The 20,064-nt window shown below is 42.6% G+C and overlaps 2 protein-coding genes and 1 long non-coding RNA gene across 5 annotated transcripts; 2 read left to right on the forward strand and 1 right to left on the reverse strand.

Moving 5' to 3' along the window:
* Positions 1-400: 400 nt before the first annotated feature.
* On the forward strand, positions 401-6,388 carry LOC108548951 (uncharacterized). Of its 3 annotated transcripts, none has more exons than XR_001890299.1 (4): positions 401-2,848; positions 2,965-3,964; positions 4,512-5,409; positions 5,489-6,388. It is a non-coding gene; the product is annotated as an uncharacterized LOC108548951 (long non-coding RNA). The 3 variants fall into 3 exon arrangements; XR_001890300.1 differs by having other exon boundaries at positions 401-1,545; positions 1,619-2,848; positions 4,512-6,388; XR_001890298.1 differs by having other exon boundaries at positions 4,512-6,388.
* Positions 6,389-8,267: 1,879 nt separating this feature from the next.
* On the reverse strand, positions 8,268-12,069 carry LOC108548950 (uncharacterized). Its single transcript, XM_017902106.1, is given in 4 exon segments — positions 8,268-8,802; positions 9,334-10,072; positions 10,075-10,141; positions 11,832-12,069. Coding segments are annotated over 4 exon segments (1,449 nt in total). The 5' UTR covers positions 12,000-12,069; the 3' UTR covers positions 8,268-8,327.
* A 1,334-nt stretch (positions 12,070-13,403) lies between these two features.
* On the forward strand, positions 13,404-20,038 carry LOC108548818 (tetratricopeptide repeat protein 25). The gene is given in 5 exon segments (XM_017901938.1): positions 13,404-13,644; positions 14,538-14,816; positions 17,803-18,229; positions 19,104-19,457; positions 19,459-20,038. Coding segments are annotated over 5 exon segments (1,881 nt in total).
* Positions 20,039-20,064: the final 26 nt, after the last annotated feature.

Raw genomic sequence — 20,064 nt, forward strand, 5'->3', positions numbered from 1 at the left:
TGTAGTATTTTTGTTATACTAGCCAGAAAGTTTGTTTCTCAAGAAAAAATTATTAAATTAGTTTTTTGTATTTCTACACAAGTCGCGTAATTTTGTGATATAACTTACGAATTTCGGTTTTAGGTCAGTCACTGCATTTATATTTTATCTGTACTTCAAACTTGCCGCGTAATAATAGACCGTTTCATATAACCATGATCGATGCTGGATTCAGTGAAGTAACATATTAGTTTGAATGCATTGACTGATGTCTCCTCTGACCGTATTGTATTACTACTAATATTAAGGAAGATTAATACCATTGTAACCTAGTTGATAAACATTCGAATGCAAGCAGGTAAAATACAATTAAATATAAATTCGTTTATTATAAAGATCGTTTATTAAATCGTAGGTGGAGAGGTAATACGAAATAAATACCACCATCAGTTGAATATAGCAAGAACTTTATAAAAGACGAGGCAGACTCACAGATGGTTTAAGTACATTAGTATATGTCTCAAAACTCTGAGAAACGTATGACGGTTTTGCGTTCGCATATTTTTTTTAATTATTTTTTTATTCTTTTTTTCTTTCAAATAGATCACACGCATGAAAAAAGGTTGTTGCGTAAAGAGGTGTGTTTACATCGTGCGTAAAAAGTACGAAGATACATCAATCGAAAAAGAGTCATTAGACGAAGATAGAAGCTGAAAAAGGAAACGCTCGACTAGATCGTTCGATGAACTCCCTCTAGCCCTCGTGTTACGAGATATCGTCGAAAATTAACATACGTGTCTTTAAGGTGCGTTTTTTGTTCTTGTTCAGCCATAACGACCGGAAGTTACTGCCATTATCGTAAAAAATGTAAGTCCGTATGGTTGTTGATTGTTTTACGAATCATTTGTCATTTATCACTTGTCAATGTTTATCTTGTTTTTAAAAAAGCATTCTTGTTTATTTCTCAATTATACAGGAGAGAATATAACGATAAAGTGGCATGAGGATAACAGTACCGAAAGTATCGATACGCAACACGAAAGAGAGAGTCTCATCGATAAGAAAAAACGTGACTTTCACTTCTGTTGGAGGAGAATCAGGAAAATATATCGTTAAAATTACTGCGAGAAAAATTATTTCCAGCGAAGTAATTCGCTTCGCAGGTGACCGTGGTTCGCGAACTAACACGTGAGCGGTCCTTACCGCGAAAATGACCTAGGGAGTTGATATTGTTCTACGGCGTCATTGTCCGTCAGCGCACCTCGACGTTCTTACGTGGAACTGCAGAATTCCGTTTCGTTAGAAACTCAACGGCGAATGATAGATCGGCTTTTAAGTTTCTATCGTCAAGATAATCTTAGCGATCGTTCATCGTTCGTTAAGTCGGATTATGGAGCATTTGCTAATTAAGAATCTGTTTTTCGTAGATTTCGATTGAAAGGAGATGGGGGAAATTATCAATAGGATCATTTAAATACTAAGGAAATTGAACAGAGAGAAATAAAACATAAAGGAAGAAAGGGAAAAGAAAAGAAACGAAGTATTATATGGGATCTAATGAAAAAGGTATCATGAGACGGATGTTTATTTAACTTGCAAGTAATCGCCGAATCCCTATAAGTTTTGCTAAATTTTCTAGGGCTTTCTGCAATGGATATGCATCACCAGTTACATTCTTCATATTTCATATCTGGTTTTTAAGGAAAACCGATAACCTAGAGCCAGGCGCGATATTAACGTTCCTCCCCCGACTCTCGGCACCGCTGAAAAGAGTTACAGACGCGGAATATCGATGGACAAAAATTAATTATGCGACGCTGGAGTGGGGAAGAGCAATATCGGGTCAGGAACGGAGAGCGAACGGGTAAGAGGCCGATGTCCGATATTTACATAGATCGGACAAAAGCACGGGAGTCCTTTTATTCGTTCCATCGCTTAGAGCTTCCCAACTTCTGCTACTTCCGTTTTAAGCCTAAAAATTCGAAGAAATCCGCATGAATAATTCCAAGAATACTTGCAGAATACGGAGTTAATCTTTCAAACTATTCGTCATGGATTGCTTAACTTCGCACGCATCGATTTCCATGAAGCCCAATTGACCCAGGCTGATGAAAAAGACCAGAAGACGACGAAACTTGGTTTAATCGAAGGAAGAAACTACAGATAATAAGAGATAAGAGAAACCGTACAGATGATCGTAATATACGGCAGTAAAAGATTGGAATCAAGGACGAAGTCAAAGAGAGAGAAACGAGGCTCCTTGACCCGACTGATACGCTGATCCTCCTCATAAATTCCGAGAGTGCCTACCACAGTACAGCATAGTTATGTATGTACTCCGCTTGGTGTTCCGCATTTCTCGGCGACGATGCCCGCACTCGGCCCTCGCGAGAGTGAGTTTAATTGACTGAAGTGCCGAGCCGAATCGCGGGCTCGAGGACTTCGAAGCGTGTATGGGCGCTCGTTAACATCGACAACACGTGGGAGATAAGATCAGATGATTTGTCAATTTCTTTTAAAGCTCCAATCTCGTTTCGTCTATACATTAAGGTATTTCAATTCTATAGCATATTATACGTACTTAACGCACTTTCCTGAATTAAACTGGATAATTATATGATGTACAGGATGAACGAGAACTCTGGATTACTCTGTATTTAACGAGGCGTGAAAATTCGCATGATTATTTGTTAAACCAAGTATGCGTGCAAACGTATTTACAGGATGTATCGGGTCACTTATAACTTTGAAAATTGGATACCAATTGTGACTGAAATGCTTGCGCTAGTGCTATTTCAGCTATCCGAAACATGTAGATATTGGATACGCTACGTAATCCGAATATTGGATAGAGCATTTGATATTCCAGGTATTCGAATTCCACTTCTTTCAGCGCTTTTAAATTTACAAGACTGTTATATAGTTGAAAACGTACATGCATTTTTGGTGGAATAAACATTTGTATTCACGAATAAATTCTCCCAGGTGTCGTGCGACATATATCCAGTACACCAGCACCAATTAGAACGCGCCAAAGCGGAAATCGCAGGTTTATCGCGCTGACAGACACGGGGATTTAATCGTTCGATCGGATTAGGTGCGATTGTCAGAGCTGCTGTCACGCCTGTCGCAAGCGTTTCGATAGAAAATTGAAAACCGTGAAACAGGAGAGTTTAGACTGGCAAGGAGGGACACACGTGAGATTCCTGTAAACGGTTCCATTTCTTTAATACGTGTTCGCTTTTGTGCGGACGCGAACGTTACGATCGATAAAATCTGACAAATTACACAACAATACAATGACATTAGATACGATCGGTCTTTTGTTGCCGATAAAAATCTCCTCCAACTTGATCTGGTCGCTGTTGTTTCGGACGAATCACCGTGTCGATTCGCGGCCGTTTCTCGGCTATCTTTATACTCTGTTTAATTAATTTCGACTAGAACCAAGTTCGAGGATTGTTGGCCATTAGGCGGGATATCTGACAAGCCTCGGGGACGTATCAACGTCGACGATTCCCGTCGGTGGTCCTGTACACACGACTGTATATTAGATAAGAAAACTTTGAATCGAGGATACTGATGGGAAGTGCGTGCGCTGCACGAGAGATCGCTTCCCCTATTTTTTCTTCTCTATTACGTTCACAGAAACGTATTACATGTAAGTAGATTCTGACGATCCTCAGCCTTCATAGACGTAGGATCATCCAGGATCGCAGGATCGTATCTTTCATTCATCGTTTCGTTATTTTTCTTTCCCTCTCGCTTTGTTTCTTATTTCTTTTCCTTTTTTAACTTGACAAATACAACGTCTTCTCCAATTCTTGCCGTAGCTCATTGTCATCGCGAAATTAAAAGAAGAAGCACGGACAAATGCAATCTTGACGACGATGTGAATTTAAGTGGGCATTATATTAAAATGGAAATAAGTTCTCGCCGCTAGCTCAGCCGGCTATATCTTGGAAATCGAACAGACGGCTTGAAAGTAAGATTCACCGCAATAGCCGCGATTCATAGATACAAAAAGGACTTACAAGTAATTACCCAGCGAACGAGTTATTTGGTGCTTTTATCTTGGCGAATCGCGTCACGTGTCCCCTTATCGGTTTCTAAGCCTGACCCATAAACAGAGATTAGAATACTGTTAGTGAGAACATATAGAATTTTTCCACGATTAGCGCCTTTTCCAAACTGGTATTATGCTAAAGATTAGAGCACGTGTCACGGTATATACCTTATCGGGAATTTTAACATGTATCGTGGTAAATATTTCAAAAAGTAGCACAAGTTATGGTTACAATTAGAGCGGTCACGATAATACGAATTATACGGGCAAGATTACGTGGGATTTACGCAATTTTGCAACAGATACCGTCGAGTTAACGTCTAATTGGAGAATATAATTGCTTTGATCGTCGAAACGAAACGATGAGGCTCGATCATGCGATTCAATGCTTCAAATCCTTCTCCGTCTCGCGCATGTATGTAGGCACAACTCTCTTGATTAATATTCATTCTTATATCTTCAACAGTTTAGTACAGTTATATACAAAGTATACAGACTCCACTACTTCAGAGGAGGGATACAACTTTCATGCGACGTGTCGGTTTCTCGATCAGCGCGATTGCTGTTTCCGGTTAAAAGCACCGGCTCGAATTTCGCAAATACTGTTACTTCTGTACTCTAAAATCCAATGCCCAGGTAACCAAAAGACACTTAGACTAATGAAATAATCGAACGCTAAGATACAATTTTTTATTCAAAATTATCTCACAAGGTTGTTATCTTTCAGAGTCTACGTCATCGAGATGAAGAATGTTCGAAAACGTCTATTAACTACAACAATTAAAGGAAATTTTCGTAATAAAGATGGAGCGAAATCAGAGATATATCGTGGCTGAAGATGAAGGCCAGAGATAGAATGAGATAGAAAACTAGCCAGAGGAAATTAAGGATATCCCTGGCTTTCGTGAAACATCATCAGCTTTCGCGTCGGTGCTTTTAATCAGGCATCACGGAACCCAACGAGTTTCGTGTGTACAAGCAAGCCCGAATCACCTGCGGGCACACGTGCGCGGTACACGACGATTCATGGTGGTCTGTTAAACGTATATGTGGTGTGTGGACTGACGGTGGCGTATCGACCGTCTCGTTACCGATGTAGCTAGATGCGGACATTGATGTGCACGTATCCTTCACGTACGTCTTCCGGTGTACGTCGTTATTTGCAGCTACGATTACACAGGAAATGGAGAAAGGAATTGGATATGGAGTCTTCAAATGGGACGTCATATCTAGACGAAGATATGGGATGAGGTAGAAGGACAGGTTTCACGAATCGCTTATGGAATTCCTACTGTTCCGAAGAAAATCGATGTTGTAATGGAATAATACCAAGTACTAGCACGTAGACTTCGCTGGTTTGAATTGTACATTTCCTTGTCTCCAGACAGGCGTATTCCAAGTTGAGGTAGAAGATGAAAAGTACTGATTTGTGAATTACTTTAGGTGGAGAAGGAGAAGGAAGATGTAGGACTTTCCTGGTGAAAGGAAAGTTCGCACGATGGGGTATCTACATCTGTCGAGGCTTGTATAAAGCTTTGTCCAGTATCTGCTCTTGACTAAAGAGGAATTGAAGAAGGAGCAAACTGCTTTGGGATGCAGGAGTGGCGAAGCGCAGTAAGTTATCGGTTCTTTGGGAATAAGGTGTACGGAGATAACGCGAATACAAGAACAGAGGTATTTTTAGGGGCAAAGAAGGGAAGTCGAAAGCGCAAGAGATAAAGGGAATACAAGATCCGAGGGAATTGAAAAATCTGAAAAAGGAATAGGAATCGAAGCAGATAAATTAAATGCTGAGCTACTTCGGAGAAGATCCTCGACTACCGTCCCATTTGAAAATTGAAAGCTCAGAAATGAAGAACAGAAATGATAGATGGCAAGAGAGGTGATGGTAAAGTAGATGATAAATAGACGACGCAAGGGCTGAGAGGTGCAATATCGTCGAAGACCTCGCACGTATGGTGACACTAGACTGGTACAGGTACAGTAGAACATGGCCAGAGTGGTTGAAGAAAGGAGTGTGTACTTTCGACGAGCAATAAACTGGATGTTTCTTCGATCTAGGTGCTACATGCGGCACGTTGTTCGTGCTTCTTTCACTCTATATAGGGAATATTCGTTAATTTCTTTCTGGTATAACTGCACCTTCGATCGTGTTATCTAGAACGCGTAGTTATATCTCCAGATAGGTAATTTATCGATAAAACGACGACGGTTAGCTTAATTCGTAATTGCTAATTTTCGAGAAACAGAATAATTGTACACATATATGTATCAATGAGTGATTCGGAATTGTAAAATTGATCGACGAATGAGATAAAGATAGACTTGACATACATACATACACTGGGCTCGGTAATTAATGAAAGAAATTAACGAACTCTTGGTACAATAATAAATGAATGGAACGTATCAACGAGATGGGACAGTCAAAAATCTGACATGGATCGTTCGTGTTATTTCTTTGTTTCTTTTTTACCCTGGTCTCTTTTTGGCTTTTTCGTTTTGGAAAAAAGCCGATGGTCGAGTACGAACATTAATGTCTGTGTGTGTACATGTGTAAATGTGTATGTTTATGGTGTACCACGTGGATTGTTCTGCAACGAGAGATCGAGCCCTTCGTTCATCCCTACTTTCGATTTATGTAACATCGACTGCACTCTAAAGTATTATTATTAATATTATTATTATTAATTTTTTTTTCTTTGTATTCGTTTTTAGGTGTAAGTATTCTACCATAAGTACGCTGTTACGTCTCGGCGACTACGCCGCGCACGGATTCTTTATTATCAAAGAAGTCGTAGACGATAGGTGAAAAAAGTCTTTAGAGGAAAATAGGTATTTTGTTTTGTTTCTTGTTTTCCCTTAGTAAATTGACAAAGTAGTAGATAGAATTGTATTCATGTAACGTGTATAATAGAATTCGCAATCGAGGGTGACTTCGTTCTCTCTTTATCTTTTTCCTTTTTTTTTTTCTTTTTTTCTTTGACTTTCTCTTTCAATTTCCTTTCTTGACTGGTTCCTACGAAGTGTATGCGTGTATGTATACGTATGTGAAATTTGACCAGCTTTCAAATCGATTTGCTGTTAACGTCAAAACCTTCCTGGTTCCACCTGCGGTAACTCTCAAAAGAAAGAACAGCTCCATATAGGTTGCTTGGTTCCTTTCAACCGAATTTCCTCCATCAGCGTTGCCTTGCCGATAAGCTTAAATCGAACAAGACTAGCCCTTTTCATTCTTGCACATTCCCTTAAATCGAAATCCTTCGACAAAAAAATGGACGAAAATGATCAATTGGCTGTCTTCGTGCTAGTAATACCTTTCAAACCCAATGTTTTCCCACTGCCGCCACCGTTTGCTTTCGCTGTTCACCTCATTTATCTGCTATATTGTCGAGTTGTTCAGTAATCTGGTCACGAGCTTGTATAGCGCCCACTAGGAAGAAAACAAATTCTTTTAACTAGCCTCTTCACGAGAATCTTCCTTCTCGATAGAATTTATGGACGAATCGTGCGATCCACCGATCCGAACTCTATATAAACTCATTCCTTCTCTTTTCCTCTATTCAACATCAACGATAAACACGACGAATACACGAAACGAGTGACTCCTTTGATCATACTTCTGGTCCATCGACGATGCTCTTCACCTCACATTCTCTTCCCCGTGTCACGTCTCGTTCTCCGAACGTGTTCACAACACGTCACAATAACCGTCAGACAGTACCCCATTTCTCTGTAATCCGTTTCGTGATCCCAAACGTAAACGTACCAGTCCACTGGTCCACGAGAACGCGCTTAAGCTTCTTCAAAGAGGCTCTCCCCGTCTGGTGGCCATCTTGGCAGCCCTGGAAGCCAAAGCGCCCAATGAGCACACAAGACCCGTCAGGGTCTCCCAGAAAGTGGTCCTACGTCTTTTGTGCGCTGCCTGACCGACGTACCCCAAATAGTAGCCGGTGTAACGATCGTTTCCACGATCCGAGCCGCTGTCCGATCTGCCTACGCTGGAACGCGCCGACTTGGGTTGCTGCACGATACTCAGACGATGGCGATGATGCTCCGCTGTCTGATCGATGATATTCTGACCCGGGGAACCGTCCCCGTATTCTTGCTGATAAACCGCGTCCGCTTCGTACAGTCGTTGCTGGAGTTGCACGTTGCTCAATCGTCGATCCATCATCCTGACCAGGTTTTGGTGTACACGACGATCGTCCTCGTGCACGATCGGCAATTGTCGCCGGCAACTGGCAGCTGGCAGCTGGTTCGAGTGCATCTGTTCCACTTGTCAGGCATATTCGGTGTCTGTGGACGCGGATCTCTCCAAGTGGGCCTGATGGCCACCGTGATGCTGTTGATTCTGATGCTGCTGCTGTTGCTGCTGCTGCGCCTGTGTGTACGCCAGGCTCTTCTGATAACTGAACAGTTGTTTTTCCAAGCTAAAGTTCTCTGTCTGCAGCGAGACAATCTCTCGTCTCATCTGCTCATTGTGGATGCGACACACGTCGTCGTATTTGTGATAGGTTGCCTGGAACAGCAAGTGGCTCTCGTTCCACTCCAACCGGATCCTCAGTTGCCCTTTGTCCGTGAGAAATGGACATTGATTTTCCTTCACGTTGTTCGTGTCCAGATTCGTCTCCATGATGATGCCCTCGTCCGCTGACTCTTGGGCATAGTAGCGGCTGAAGGGGGCGCCAGGTAAACCGATCGCGATCGTGCTTGGCTCCGCATCTTGAAGTAGGTAGGCTGACCAGCTGACGTACCTGATCAAGCAGAATCAAGATTGGCCGCATTAAAACACTGTTCATAGAGTAAGTCGTCGTTAAATTGCTATTAACCCATTCGCTTCGAGCACTGCTTATAGGTGGCGTCCACGCGATGACTCCTGGGTACGGACACTCCATATATCCAGCATCGAAATGATGCGTATACAAGTGCAATCTGTATACGATTGTTGTTATTTAAGACTTAGGAAAATGTACAGAAATATACAGAAATCACACGCACTGTGCATGTTTCTGGCGTGTGCTTCCGTTCAGTGACGGTACTGCCGAAGCGAAAGGGTTAAATTGCTATTAAATTATTAAATCATTACAGAGCAAGTCTTGTCTAGACTCAACTGACTGCTCGATGTTCCTTTCCGTATTTCAATATATCGAACGATTAAAATATCAAACGCTGCGTGCTCGAATCTCATATTTAATCAGTTTAGAGTAGACAATTTATTTTGGACATTGTACATTAGCAGTATAGACCTTAACCTAATCTCGGTAAATTCTCACATAATTACCAACCTCAAGTGATTTCGAGGAACGTTATGAATATCCTTGTACACCAGGTGCAGCCTGACGGTATCCGAATGCAAATCAGCTCGTATCATCCAAGCCTGCTTGTCACGATCGTAACAAGGCGTAGCTGCTAGAGTGGAAGGTCCTCGAGCCTGCACAGCGACTTCACAGATGGTCCTGGCTTCCACCATTTCCAGAGACACTCGCACTACGCCTTTGTGCGCGATATCGGACCACCTGACTCGTGGATGCCAGCCGAAACCGCACTGCTCAGCATCAGACAGGTCTTCGATCTGGCCCGAATCGATCCTACGGTCCCCTTCGCCCAGAGTCACGCTGTATCTAACTCTGCACCGATGGTCAAAGCCACTCATCCTCATCAGGTAAACACTGATGCAACTATCGTGGCCACGGTAACCTTCCAATTCCTTGTTTCCATGAGGATAAATAACCAGGTTCCAGTCGAAGCCACCGAAAGCGAAATAATCGGTTTCCAGCTTGTTAGATTTGGATTGTCCAGCTGAAAACGTGCTGCTGGGCATCTGAAGGTCGGTCATGTAGACCGTTCTCACGTTCGCCATTGATAACTCCAGCTGAAACTCGCCATTCGTGTCGGCGAAGTTTCGATTGTAGAGGTCTGAGACCGGGATGTAATTCCGGTTGCCCTGGGCAGGCGCTTCGTACGTGAATCTCACGCGCTTCCCGGAGAAGCCTTCGTTCATGGAGAAGTGTTCCCGGTTCAGATAAAGGTGAAGTCCACGTAGACCCGCAAGTTTCTCGAGGCCGCGCGCCATACTAGATACGCGCCCAGGACCTAATCGAGGACAGAGGAAGAGGATTTACATTCGTTACTTCATTTCTCAGAGAATTCAAAACTGAAACTTATGGAAACTAAGCAATTCGTAAAAATTTCCTACGAAGCAAATATTTCTTTTTCGTGGTAGATTTAACGCTTTGGATTTTGCCAGTTTAGTTCGAAGAAAGGGTTATTTCTTATCCAGCGTTTCAGCATTTTTCTGTCCAGCTCGTGCAAGACATCACCGGTAACATAATCTATCGCAATGGACTTCGCTTTTATTTCCGGTCCACGTCTCCAGGGATTCGCGATTTCATTCCGGCCGGCGAGAACCAGTCGATGGTGGGTTATTAAACGCCGCTTCATTAATTCCTGATATCATCGTTATCTAATTATCGAGTTAATCGCGGCAGATTTTGATGCGCGTACTCCGCGCACCGTGTGTACAAAAGCGACTTGTTCTCGCGTTAATTGAATTCAAGCTTCGCCATTGCAGATTGATTTTTCAATCGGATTCTGCGTTTAATGGAACGAACCGCGGTCGGGATTAATGGATCCACAAATATCGATCGAACCCAATTAAACGGCAATATCCTTTCCTGTTTTCCAGAGAAGCTAGAGCTCGAGTCAAGACGATTGCAGAAAATATTTGCAAAAATATCCTTGCTGGATAATTTTTTCCCCGAGTTCCTCGGAGTCGTTAAGATTGCAATTGGAATACTTCTCCACGTTGCTAGAAGAAAATTGGATTTATCGGAAGCCCTGGCTTCGAAGGGACACCTCGTCTACGAATCTATAGTCCGCGTCGTGCGAGTGAATGCTGGATTTTTCAAGCGATTCGCCGCCATTCGCGTGGATTACGGATTTCCATCGCGAATGGAAGATGAGAATTGGCTGACATTTCAGTTGGAAAATGAAAAACAGCCGAGGCCATGTTCGCCGTTCGCTCGATGCAACGTTGCAAACAATTTCGCTACATTTGCTTCCATCGATTCGTGATTTTTACTGATGAATTCTGATAAATGGCAGGCTATTTTCCAAGGTAAATCTACCTGTGCACACCGTCGCGTGTCTCGGTGCATCGCGATTTTATTAATGGCTATTTCCAACCCGTTAATTGGAAATGGCCAGCTAACCCGTCATATGGATTCTCCATACCTCGATAACCTATTTACCCGAGGATTACCTGTCTTTTAATGCGTCATTTCATTTCTGCCATCGCGTTCGCGGTTAAGGCAGCCATTTTGGATGATTGATTCTCAGATACACGTGCTTAGCGTATTACTTCTCTTCGTTTTTATCCCTTTTATGCACTCGAGTATGGGTACTCGCGCGAAGAATTTTCTTTAACTTCCAAAGGGCTTTGTTTAACCGTTTGAGTCCCAGGGAGTTTTGAAGAAACACTGTCCACGTATCCCAAGCAGCGCGATCGCGCTGCCTCTAAGTGGGTACGAGAGACCCAAGCAGCGCTATAGCGCTTCGTTTATATTATGGCGACGAATGGCCGAGTGGCGCGATAGCGTTTCGATTTCGACAGTCAGTGACGCACTGCCAGCTTCGAGAACGCTCGAAACGTGCTGGGTCTTCTCGACATGAAATTTGAACAGCGCGATCGCGCTGCTTGGGACTCAAACGGTTAAAGAATTCAGAGGCTATGAAATGTGGAAGGCGAGTTGACCATGGTACAAAGAGTTTTAGCCAAGTTTACCTTGTTTCCACGCGAAAACGCGACGGACCATCGCTGGAAGCCGCAGACAAGCTCCTTACTGGTGACGTCCCTTTCAGGGTCCCTAACTACGTTCCTGGTGACGACGAACGAGAAGATCCGCGTGCCACTGCTATCAGGTACTTGCACGAATCTGTACAGCAGAGCCATCACCGCATCTCGAGGGCACAGCTAAACTGATGGTCCACGGTTGTCCGACGTCTTCGCGTTACTAGATCTTCCGGTTTACCAGTGTCCTGCAACAAAGTGACATATATTTCTCTCTCGCATTCGAGTTGTTTCATACAGGTAACCGACGAGGAAGAATTTCACAGCTGGATTATTTTCCAATACTAACGATATTTTCCTTTACAGATCGTTTTGTTAGTAATTTCATTAAAGGGTGCAGTGAAAATTAAACGTCTACCTCATCGTGTAAGGGGATGATATTCCAAGAGCAAGGTTCCATTGGCGAAACAAGAGGTAAACTTGTTTTCTGATGAAAACGTTCAAACATTCGCGTTTATTCCAAGCGCAGACCGAATATACCTTTACACCCGAGTTTCCGATTACTGCGAGAGCTTTTAAGATTCATATTTCAAGGCAGCGAGCGATAAATATCCAGGATACCGTGAAACGGGGAGCGCAAGAAGGAATGCTGATAATATAAAGTTTCTGGACCAAGAGGCAAAAGGAGCGGAAAAAGTCGCGGCGGTAAATCCTCTTCGGCCATTTCGATGTAATCCCCCGCCGTGCGTGACAATTAATGCCACAAGGAGCTTTACGTGCGTCCTAGTATTTTAGAGCCGAAAGCGGATTATGTCCGCTCGTTGCATCTCCACTCAAAGGAATCATGAGCGCCCGTGCGAGCTAAAATCACGAGAGGGAGAGTTTTGCTCTTGCAACAGGCTATTCGAAAATCGTCTTCGTCTCATTCATAAATTTTCAACGGTTGGCTGGATTCAGAGAAAGTTCAAGATACGTTTATATACGTAATTTTCAATAACTACTGAAAAGAAGCTGCTACTGTAGGAATGGTAAGTGAGAAGTACTCATTTATTAGGATAGAGTGTCCCTGTCTGGAACTTAGGTCTAATGGACCCGTTAGAGTCTTCCAGCAGTGAGGTCCTAAATGCTGAGTGACTTGGGATTTTATTTGTTTATTGTATTTATTATCTATTATTTATTTCCGCAAAGCGGAAGACAGCGAGACAAATGACTGCGAGCTAGGAGTCTTTTGATCCAACAGCTTGAACCACCCCGCACACGTGCATCAAAATCAGCTGATATCATGTAGAACTACGCGACAGAAGCTTCTGTCCGCTCCCACGGAGGATCACGAGAATTTCAGAAAAATGTGATCCTGAAATCCTTCGTCCTTTTCAGTCCACGGTGCAAAATTCATGAGTGAAGGGGAGCCTCTGGACTCCGGACGGTTCTTTCAATTTCGCGAATCATATATCGATCCGTGACACAGGTTAGCTTCCGTCAACGAAATCTCTCTGTCCACCCTCGCCACAAAGTCTTCCGAGTAATTTCTCTCGTCCTATACAGGAGAATTCGATTCGTCGCAAGATGGTGAGAACGCGGGACGACGATGGCCCCTTGTTCTTCAGGGACGGCATAGTTTACCGGGAATGGGGTTATCGCCTGGCACTTCTTGAGACATATCCCGTCGCAGAATTATATTTCGAGAAGGCGATTCAGCAGGGTCAGCATAATGATCTCAGGACGTACCTGGGTCTCGCTCAGACACAGCTTCATTATGCCAGGTTCAACAGGGCGATGATCACCACTGAGAAATGCATACAAATAGGTTAGTCACCAAGCTTTATTAAGAGAAAATATTTGTAATATAAAATTTAATACTCCTATGTAAGTTTTCTATGTTACGTTGTCATTTGGATACCAAACATAACCTCCTTTTCGTATTTCTTTATCACTCTTAATTTATAGAAGTAAGAACTTTCTAAAACAGAATTTGAGGTTAGAAGCTTGTAATTTACTACGTTGTCATTTGGATACCAAACATAACCTCCTTTCGTATTTCTTTATCACTTTTAATTTATAGAAGTTAGAACTTTCTAAAACAGAATTTGAGGTTAGAAGCTTGTAATTTACTACGTTGTCATTTGGATACCAAACATAACCTCCTTTCGTATTTCTTTATCACTTTTAATTTATAGAAGTTAGAAATTTCTCAAACAGAATTTGAGGTTAGAAGCTCGTAATTTACACGCAATACGAGTTACAACGATTACAGTTACGAAAAATATCGGTAATTCGGGAAATTTCTGAGCTTCTACCTTTATCCGTGCAACATAACCTCAAAGGAAGCTTGGTAATTTTTGCGTCTGCAAATTAATTTAACGACAGAGTTAACTTTCGAGTGACCAAACGTAACCTCCTTTCCGTATTTCTTTATCACTTGCAATCCGTAGAAGTTGGAACTTTCCAGAATAGAATTTGAGGTTAGAAGCTTGTAATTTACTCGCAATACGAGTTACAACGATTACAGTTAGGAAAAATATCGGTAATTCGGGAAATTTCTGAGCTTTTACCTTTATCCGTGCAACATAACCTCAAAGGAAGCTAGGTAATTTTTGCGTTTGCAAATTAATTTAACGACAGAGTTAACTTTCGAGTGACCAACGCCAGGATGTTTAAAAGCGAGTACCTGCTGCTTTTCTAGATGGCGTTTATTTACAGATCCAACTCATTCCTACGTGAAGGACATACAGTTGCAGACGCTATTTTCCATCGGCGAGTTCGAGTACAGTTTGGTGCATGCACATCAAGGCTTTCAGAAGTATCCAACCACGTTCTTGGAGCATGGAATACTGCAAGGCCAGGAGACCATCGAGGACTGCATCGGCACAGATACCGCTCCTCAAGCACTCCAACTTCTCTACCCCTGGATAAACGAGCTCCAGGAGTACCGAGCGTTGCTGATCGAGAAGCTCAAAGAGGAAGTGGACGAGCTTGCAGGTACGACCGATGTAAAATAACTCATTTAAAATTTAACTTCAAAATTATCCGATCCCCGAGTCTAATAAGATAGTCTCCTGCTGACACGATCCGTTTAGAATCGCAGATATGTTCCATCTTACTCTGTTAGCATCGAAAACAGGATTCAAACGCGTATGTCCTTCGCTAGGTTTTCAGTTCAATTTCAGAAGACTGGTAAAGTTAATTTAAGGGGACAAAGCGGAAATGGGAGTATAATTCTTAAGTCCAGACGCAACTTGCTGATTTAACGGCCCTAGTTTTCGCAGTAAACCCTGTTCCACTGGCGAACGAAGTTAACTGCACTCGTCCCGGGTTGGACTTTCCGTTTCCTGTACTAATTGGACTGTAACTTTCCGTCCCGGTCGCGAAGATGACTTCTCGCAGCGGAACGACGGGAAGGAACGTTAAAGAAAGTGGAAAAAGGAAAACTCGTTAGAGCATAATGTAGGAGGTCATCGCCTGGATGACGGTATCTTTTGTGCGGGTATGAATGCAGAGTGCGTGGGAATGCTTAGATCGTTACTCGAAAACGAGTAACAATAGCGGCCTCGGGTTAGGCTTGAGACTATCTGGAGTTCATGCGCTAGTACAAGTGTTCGTGTGCAAGGATCGTATAAACGGAATATTTGGAGAATACATGGAATGCCAGTGAAGGATGTCTTAAAATGCCAGGATAAAATAAGTGCGTTAAGATGCGAAGGGGTCTATTGTCAGAGTCAGAAGAGAAGTATGCATAGTCAGCGTTTAGAGTGTCATGGTGCACGAGTAAAATACAAATAAACGTAACTCTCGAGGTTAGGTTTATAGGGTGTCCTCCCTCATTGTAGTCGAAGTCGGCTCGTGTCGCAGGTATCCTAGTTGCGATGGTGCTAGAAGGGATGAAAGGAAAAGGAAGAAATAAGCGTTTCGTCCTGGACCTGCTAGTGGATTCATCACTAAGGCCCTTAGATCTAAGGCTAGCCTTAGACGGGGATGCTATTAGATACTATACAGAAGGTCTGGAAGTTATATGTGTATAAGAAGTGGACATTTTCCGAGGACTTGCGAGAAAATCCTCGAACCTTCTTGAAATCGGGATCCATCTAGTGGCGAGGGTGAGAATGATCGCTACAGGCTCAAGTCAACATTATGTCGTCCGGTGGAAGTACGTTGGTGTCATTCGAAAACTATCGGGCAAATACTAGTGATACTACGTTAGTATCATGAGCAAATGATGAGCCAGTCCTACTGGCACCAAACGAAAGAATCCCAATTAGACATGTGGACGACATAGTGCTAATACTATTATTTATAACAGGGTTTTGAGCCGTGGAAGGAGTCCGTGGTGTTACTGTGTTATAGATCCAAGGGGTGGTTATTTTGTGGTAGCAAAATTTAAGTGATTCACTGTGATTATGTGTCAAGAGTCTAAGCTATCTTGACGTGTCTCATAATGTGTCGTAACAGGCAACGTCTGAGGATCCTGTATGTTTATTGGGTTTGTAGATTAGGTTACCTCACAACAGCACAGTTACAAGTATAAATCAATTTTTATATTTTAATTGCGATCATACTGTTACCCACCAAACATTCCTACGATAATGCCGTTCGCTACACGTTTTAATTCCTTTTGGACCGCACCGATGTTAGAAGGGCTCGCTGCCAACATTGTTACCGCGTTAACGAACAACATCTGGCGCGTTCCACCCCCTCGGCAAACCGGAAAACACGAGGTGATAAGCCAACGCTGGCCAACACTTTAAAAAGATAATTAATTCTACTTTATTGCAGCGGTAATCAATTCTACTTTGCGCGAAATTATAATCCGTATCTCGGTGATATTTCACCGGATCAGCCAACGTGGCCAGGATTTCATTTGAAACCGTAATAAGAGGTGGCTGCTTCGTGCGCCGCTTTTGTCTCTTGTTCCAGGCAACGTTAATTCAAATGTAATATAGCATAGATAAAAAGATAACTGTGCCTCTGCGGACAATTAATTTCCCTCTCTCCCCCTCGTCCCTGATGGAATATTAATCGTGACCTGGAGAACAGTGGCGGGTCATAAGTAGCGTTGGATGAGTGTTTAGTAATCTGTAAGTGTTCATCTATGTACATTAGATAATGTATCTGTGACTTTTTATTCCTTATCCTTATCGCCCTATTGCCTACTCCACCTGAGCTTTCTTGATCTGTCCTACGTCATCCTCTCTCAATCTTCCATCTGCAGACAACCCTTACTTGCTACCTAATTTGCATATAAATATTCTCCCAATCATCCCAAAATCATTTTATTCTTCTTCTGCTGGTAATCGGTTTGGAGTTACACTGTTAAAAGACCTGATACATACTCGGCCAAAGTGTGCATGTAAGTTTGTAACGAAAATAAAGAGTTACTTGAAATACAACAGTAGGGAACTCGTGATTGTAACTTCTATCGAAGAAACTACCTCAATCGAGCTGGTAAATATTATGTCGTCAGGGGGATCAAATGGGAATCTCTCAGTGCTGAGTCAATCTCATGGACACAGTCCTATTGGTGAGAGTATACACGAAGTTTGAAAGAGAGTCGAGTCAGTAATAGTTCAAAGAGTTGTGCGAGTATGGATTGCGTAATTAGTATAATCTTTTAGCTTGTATCTTTACTCTTAAGTCTCTTTAACTCGCAAATAAAATATATTGGAATTAACAACATCCTTTATTCCGTATATTTGCCAATCAAACCATATGCCTGCAATATTTATACTGTTATACTTTGCCTTGTAGGGTTTACTCATAGCTGTACAAATATGGCAAGTAATGAAGGGACGAGGTAACTCGTAGTAGACGTCCTGGACAAGTAGACAACCTACGAGATATCTCGTAGTTGGTAGTCAACGTGTTAAACTTTATATATCTATCGCTGTACAACTGAATACGGTTACTTCCCCGCATGCTAAACGCTTTGATTTCATCCTCGAAATCCCAATAAAGTACAATTATTTTACAGGGATAGAGGAGGAGCAGTCGAAGTTCAAGGTGAACGATCCTAAAGCCCGAGCGGAAGCTGAGTTTAAAAGCCAACAGAGTATCCTTGCGCATATGTATCTCGGTTACTTGGCACACGATAAGGAATTTCTGCAAAACTTGTCCGAGAATCCAGAGAAACTGCAGTCCCCGAACAAAGATAGCTCCGCGTACCTTCATTCTTTGGTGACGAGGAACTATAAAAGGGGTGTCCGCAGGCAGAATGTTTTGCGAATGCGACGGCCACTATACGTAATGATATTCAGGCTCAGAGCCTTGCCTCCTAGCTTCAAGAGAAAACTCGAAGACGAGAGAAGATTGAAAAGGCACATTATCATCGTCGAGGCTGACTTCCTGTTGCGTCGCTTGCACGAAATTAGGATGCGAAAAGATTACATCACGTTCTTCGGGTTAGTTGTTCGTTGAGCTACTGCGCGTTGCAGATAAGAAGTCCGCTGAGCAAAACGTAGCACCGAATTTCCACTGACTCTCACAAACCCACGCCATTGCAGATGACTACTAGCTAGGATGGATAACTAACGCCATTATAGAAATAGAGTAAACGCGCTTCCCTTATTGACAGAAGTGATTCCTATTAGCCTAATTATATAGCATCGCGTAACAAAGAAAGCAAATGAAACGTTCGAGATAAAGTGAGACAGATGTAAGAAATAGATGCAAGAGCGTAGACTTATCTCTAAAGCATTCATTTCAGATTCTTCCGATGAATGATCATTTCCGAATTTTATTTAACTATACTTGTATTTTATACACGTATTAAATATATGTTCAATATTTACGAAGTATAGGTGAAAATAATATGTTTTGCTCGTACAGTGTTACTCTTAAATTCACAGGCTTGCAATGTATTATTCGAGTATAGGAATTTTACCGATATCTTACGCCTATGATTTGCCTATATTTTGAAAACATTTGCTTATGTTTTGCTCTGCAGTATCATATTACTATCATATTAGCAGGCTTGCAATGTATAATTCGAGTATAAGAATTTTAGGCATATCTTACGCCTATGTTAACGCATAACGTTATCAAACCTGAAGGTAGCGATTTCGGTATTGTTATGGAAGAGTGGTGGCTACGAGCGAGCATGTAAGGCGGATAGAATGAAATTAGGCGCGTGGAATACTCCACTTGCTCCTGTACCGAAACAGCGGACTCCTTGCGTGCAACGCGCAGTAGATCCAGCTGCGAGCTCACACTGTGCACCGCACAGAGTTCTTCTCTAGAAAGGAACAATATTCGAGATATATTTGATTTTGTCAGAATGGTGGACCGCGTGAAGGACAAGTTTGATTCGTACTCATTGAAGATGTTCCCACTCAGAGAGAAGTGTCTGAACGTACTCTACAACATGGTTGCATGGACCTACATAGATACCCGCGATTTGTCGAAGATACGTGACAGGAAACTCAAGAAAACGTACCTAAGACATCATCTGGGAATTCGAGTGGCTGAACTACCACGAGACACTGACATCGGTTGGATAAGAAGCTCTGATAGGAAAGAAGCTCTTAAGAACTATCGCAGGTCCTCCTTCAGATTATTCCTTTTATCGTTTCTTCCTCTTCTTATCCACCTTTGAAATCTCGCTTTTGTAAACACCTCTATTCGATTATCAGGAAAATTCGATTTACGCGTTGAAATTAATATCACAGGAGATTAGCCATGGCGTCAGAGCCTCTGGAGCTAGCCTGGCTTTTCCACGAGCTCTCCAAATATCTAATCGACATCCGTCGCTACGATCTGGCCAGATTTTACGGAAAGAAAGCTCGAGACATGGGCGAAACAGCTGGCAGCGAGCAATGGATGCTGAACTGTCAGCATCTGTTCCTCCGAATAGAAATTAGCCAGAATTATCGCAACGAGGCGAAGGAGGCAGCTCTCCTGGCACTGTCTAGTTCGAAAAAACTGGGCCTCAACTTCCTAGTTGACTTTTATAAGGATGCCATCGGGATCATCGAGGATATGGACATGGAAAAGCTGCTCGTGTTCGACGCAATTGCAGCCAGGCAACAGCTGATATTAAATTTAATGCCCGACGAGATGAAACCAGAGGTGGATTTTCTTTGGAGGCGGATGGACGCAGTTCCTGCCAAACGGAGGATATCCGTGATGCCTGGCTGCAAACCCGTGGACCGGAAGTTCAAGCTGCCCTGCAAGAGGAAGACTATATTGCCCAGTCCTCCGAGGGATCCTGAGAAGGAAGCCAGGAAAGCTCTGCTGA

The sequence above is a fragment of the Eufriesea mexicana genome, unplaced genomic scaffold, assembly GCF_001483705.2.
Source record: "Eufriesea mexicana isolate 0111107269 unplaced genomic scaffold, ASM148370v2 scaffold1653, whole genome shotgun sequence".
Lineage (NCBI taxonomy): Eukaryota > Metazoa > Arthropoda > Insecta > Hymenoptera > Apidae > Eufriesea > Eufriesea mexicana.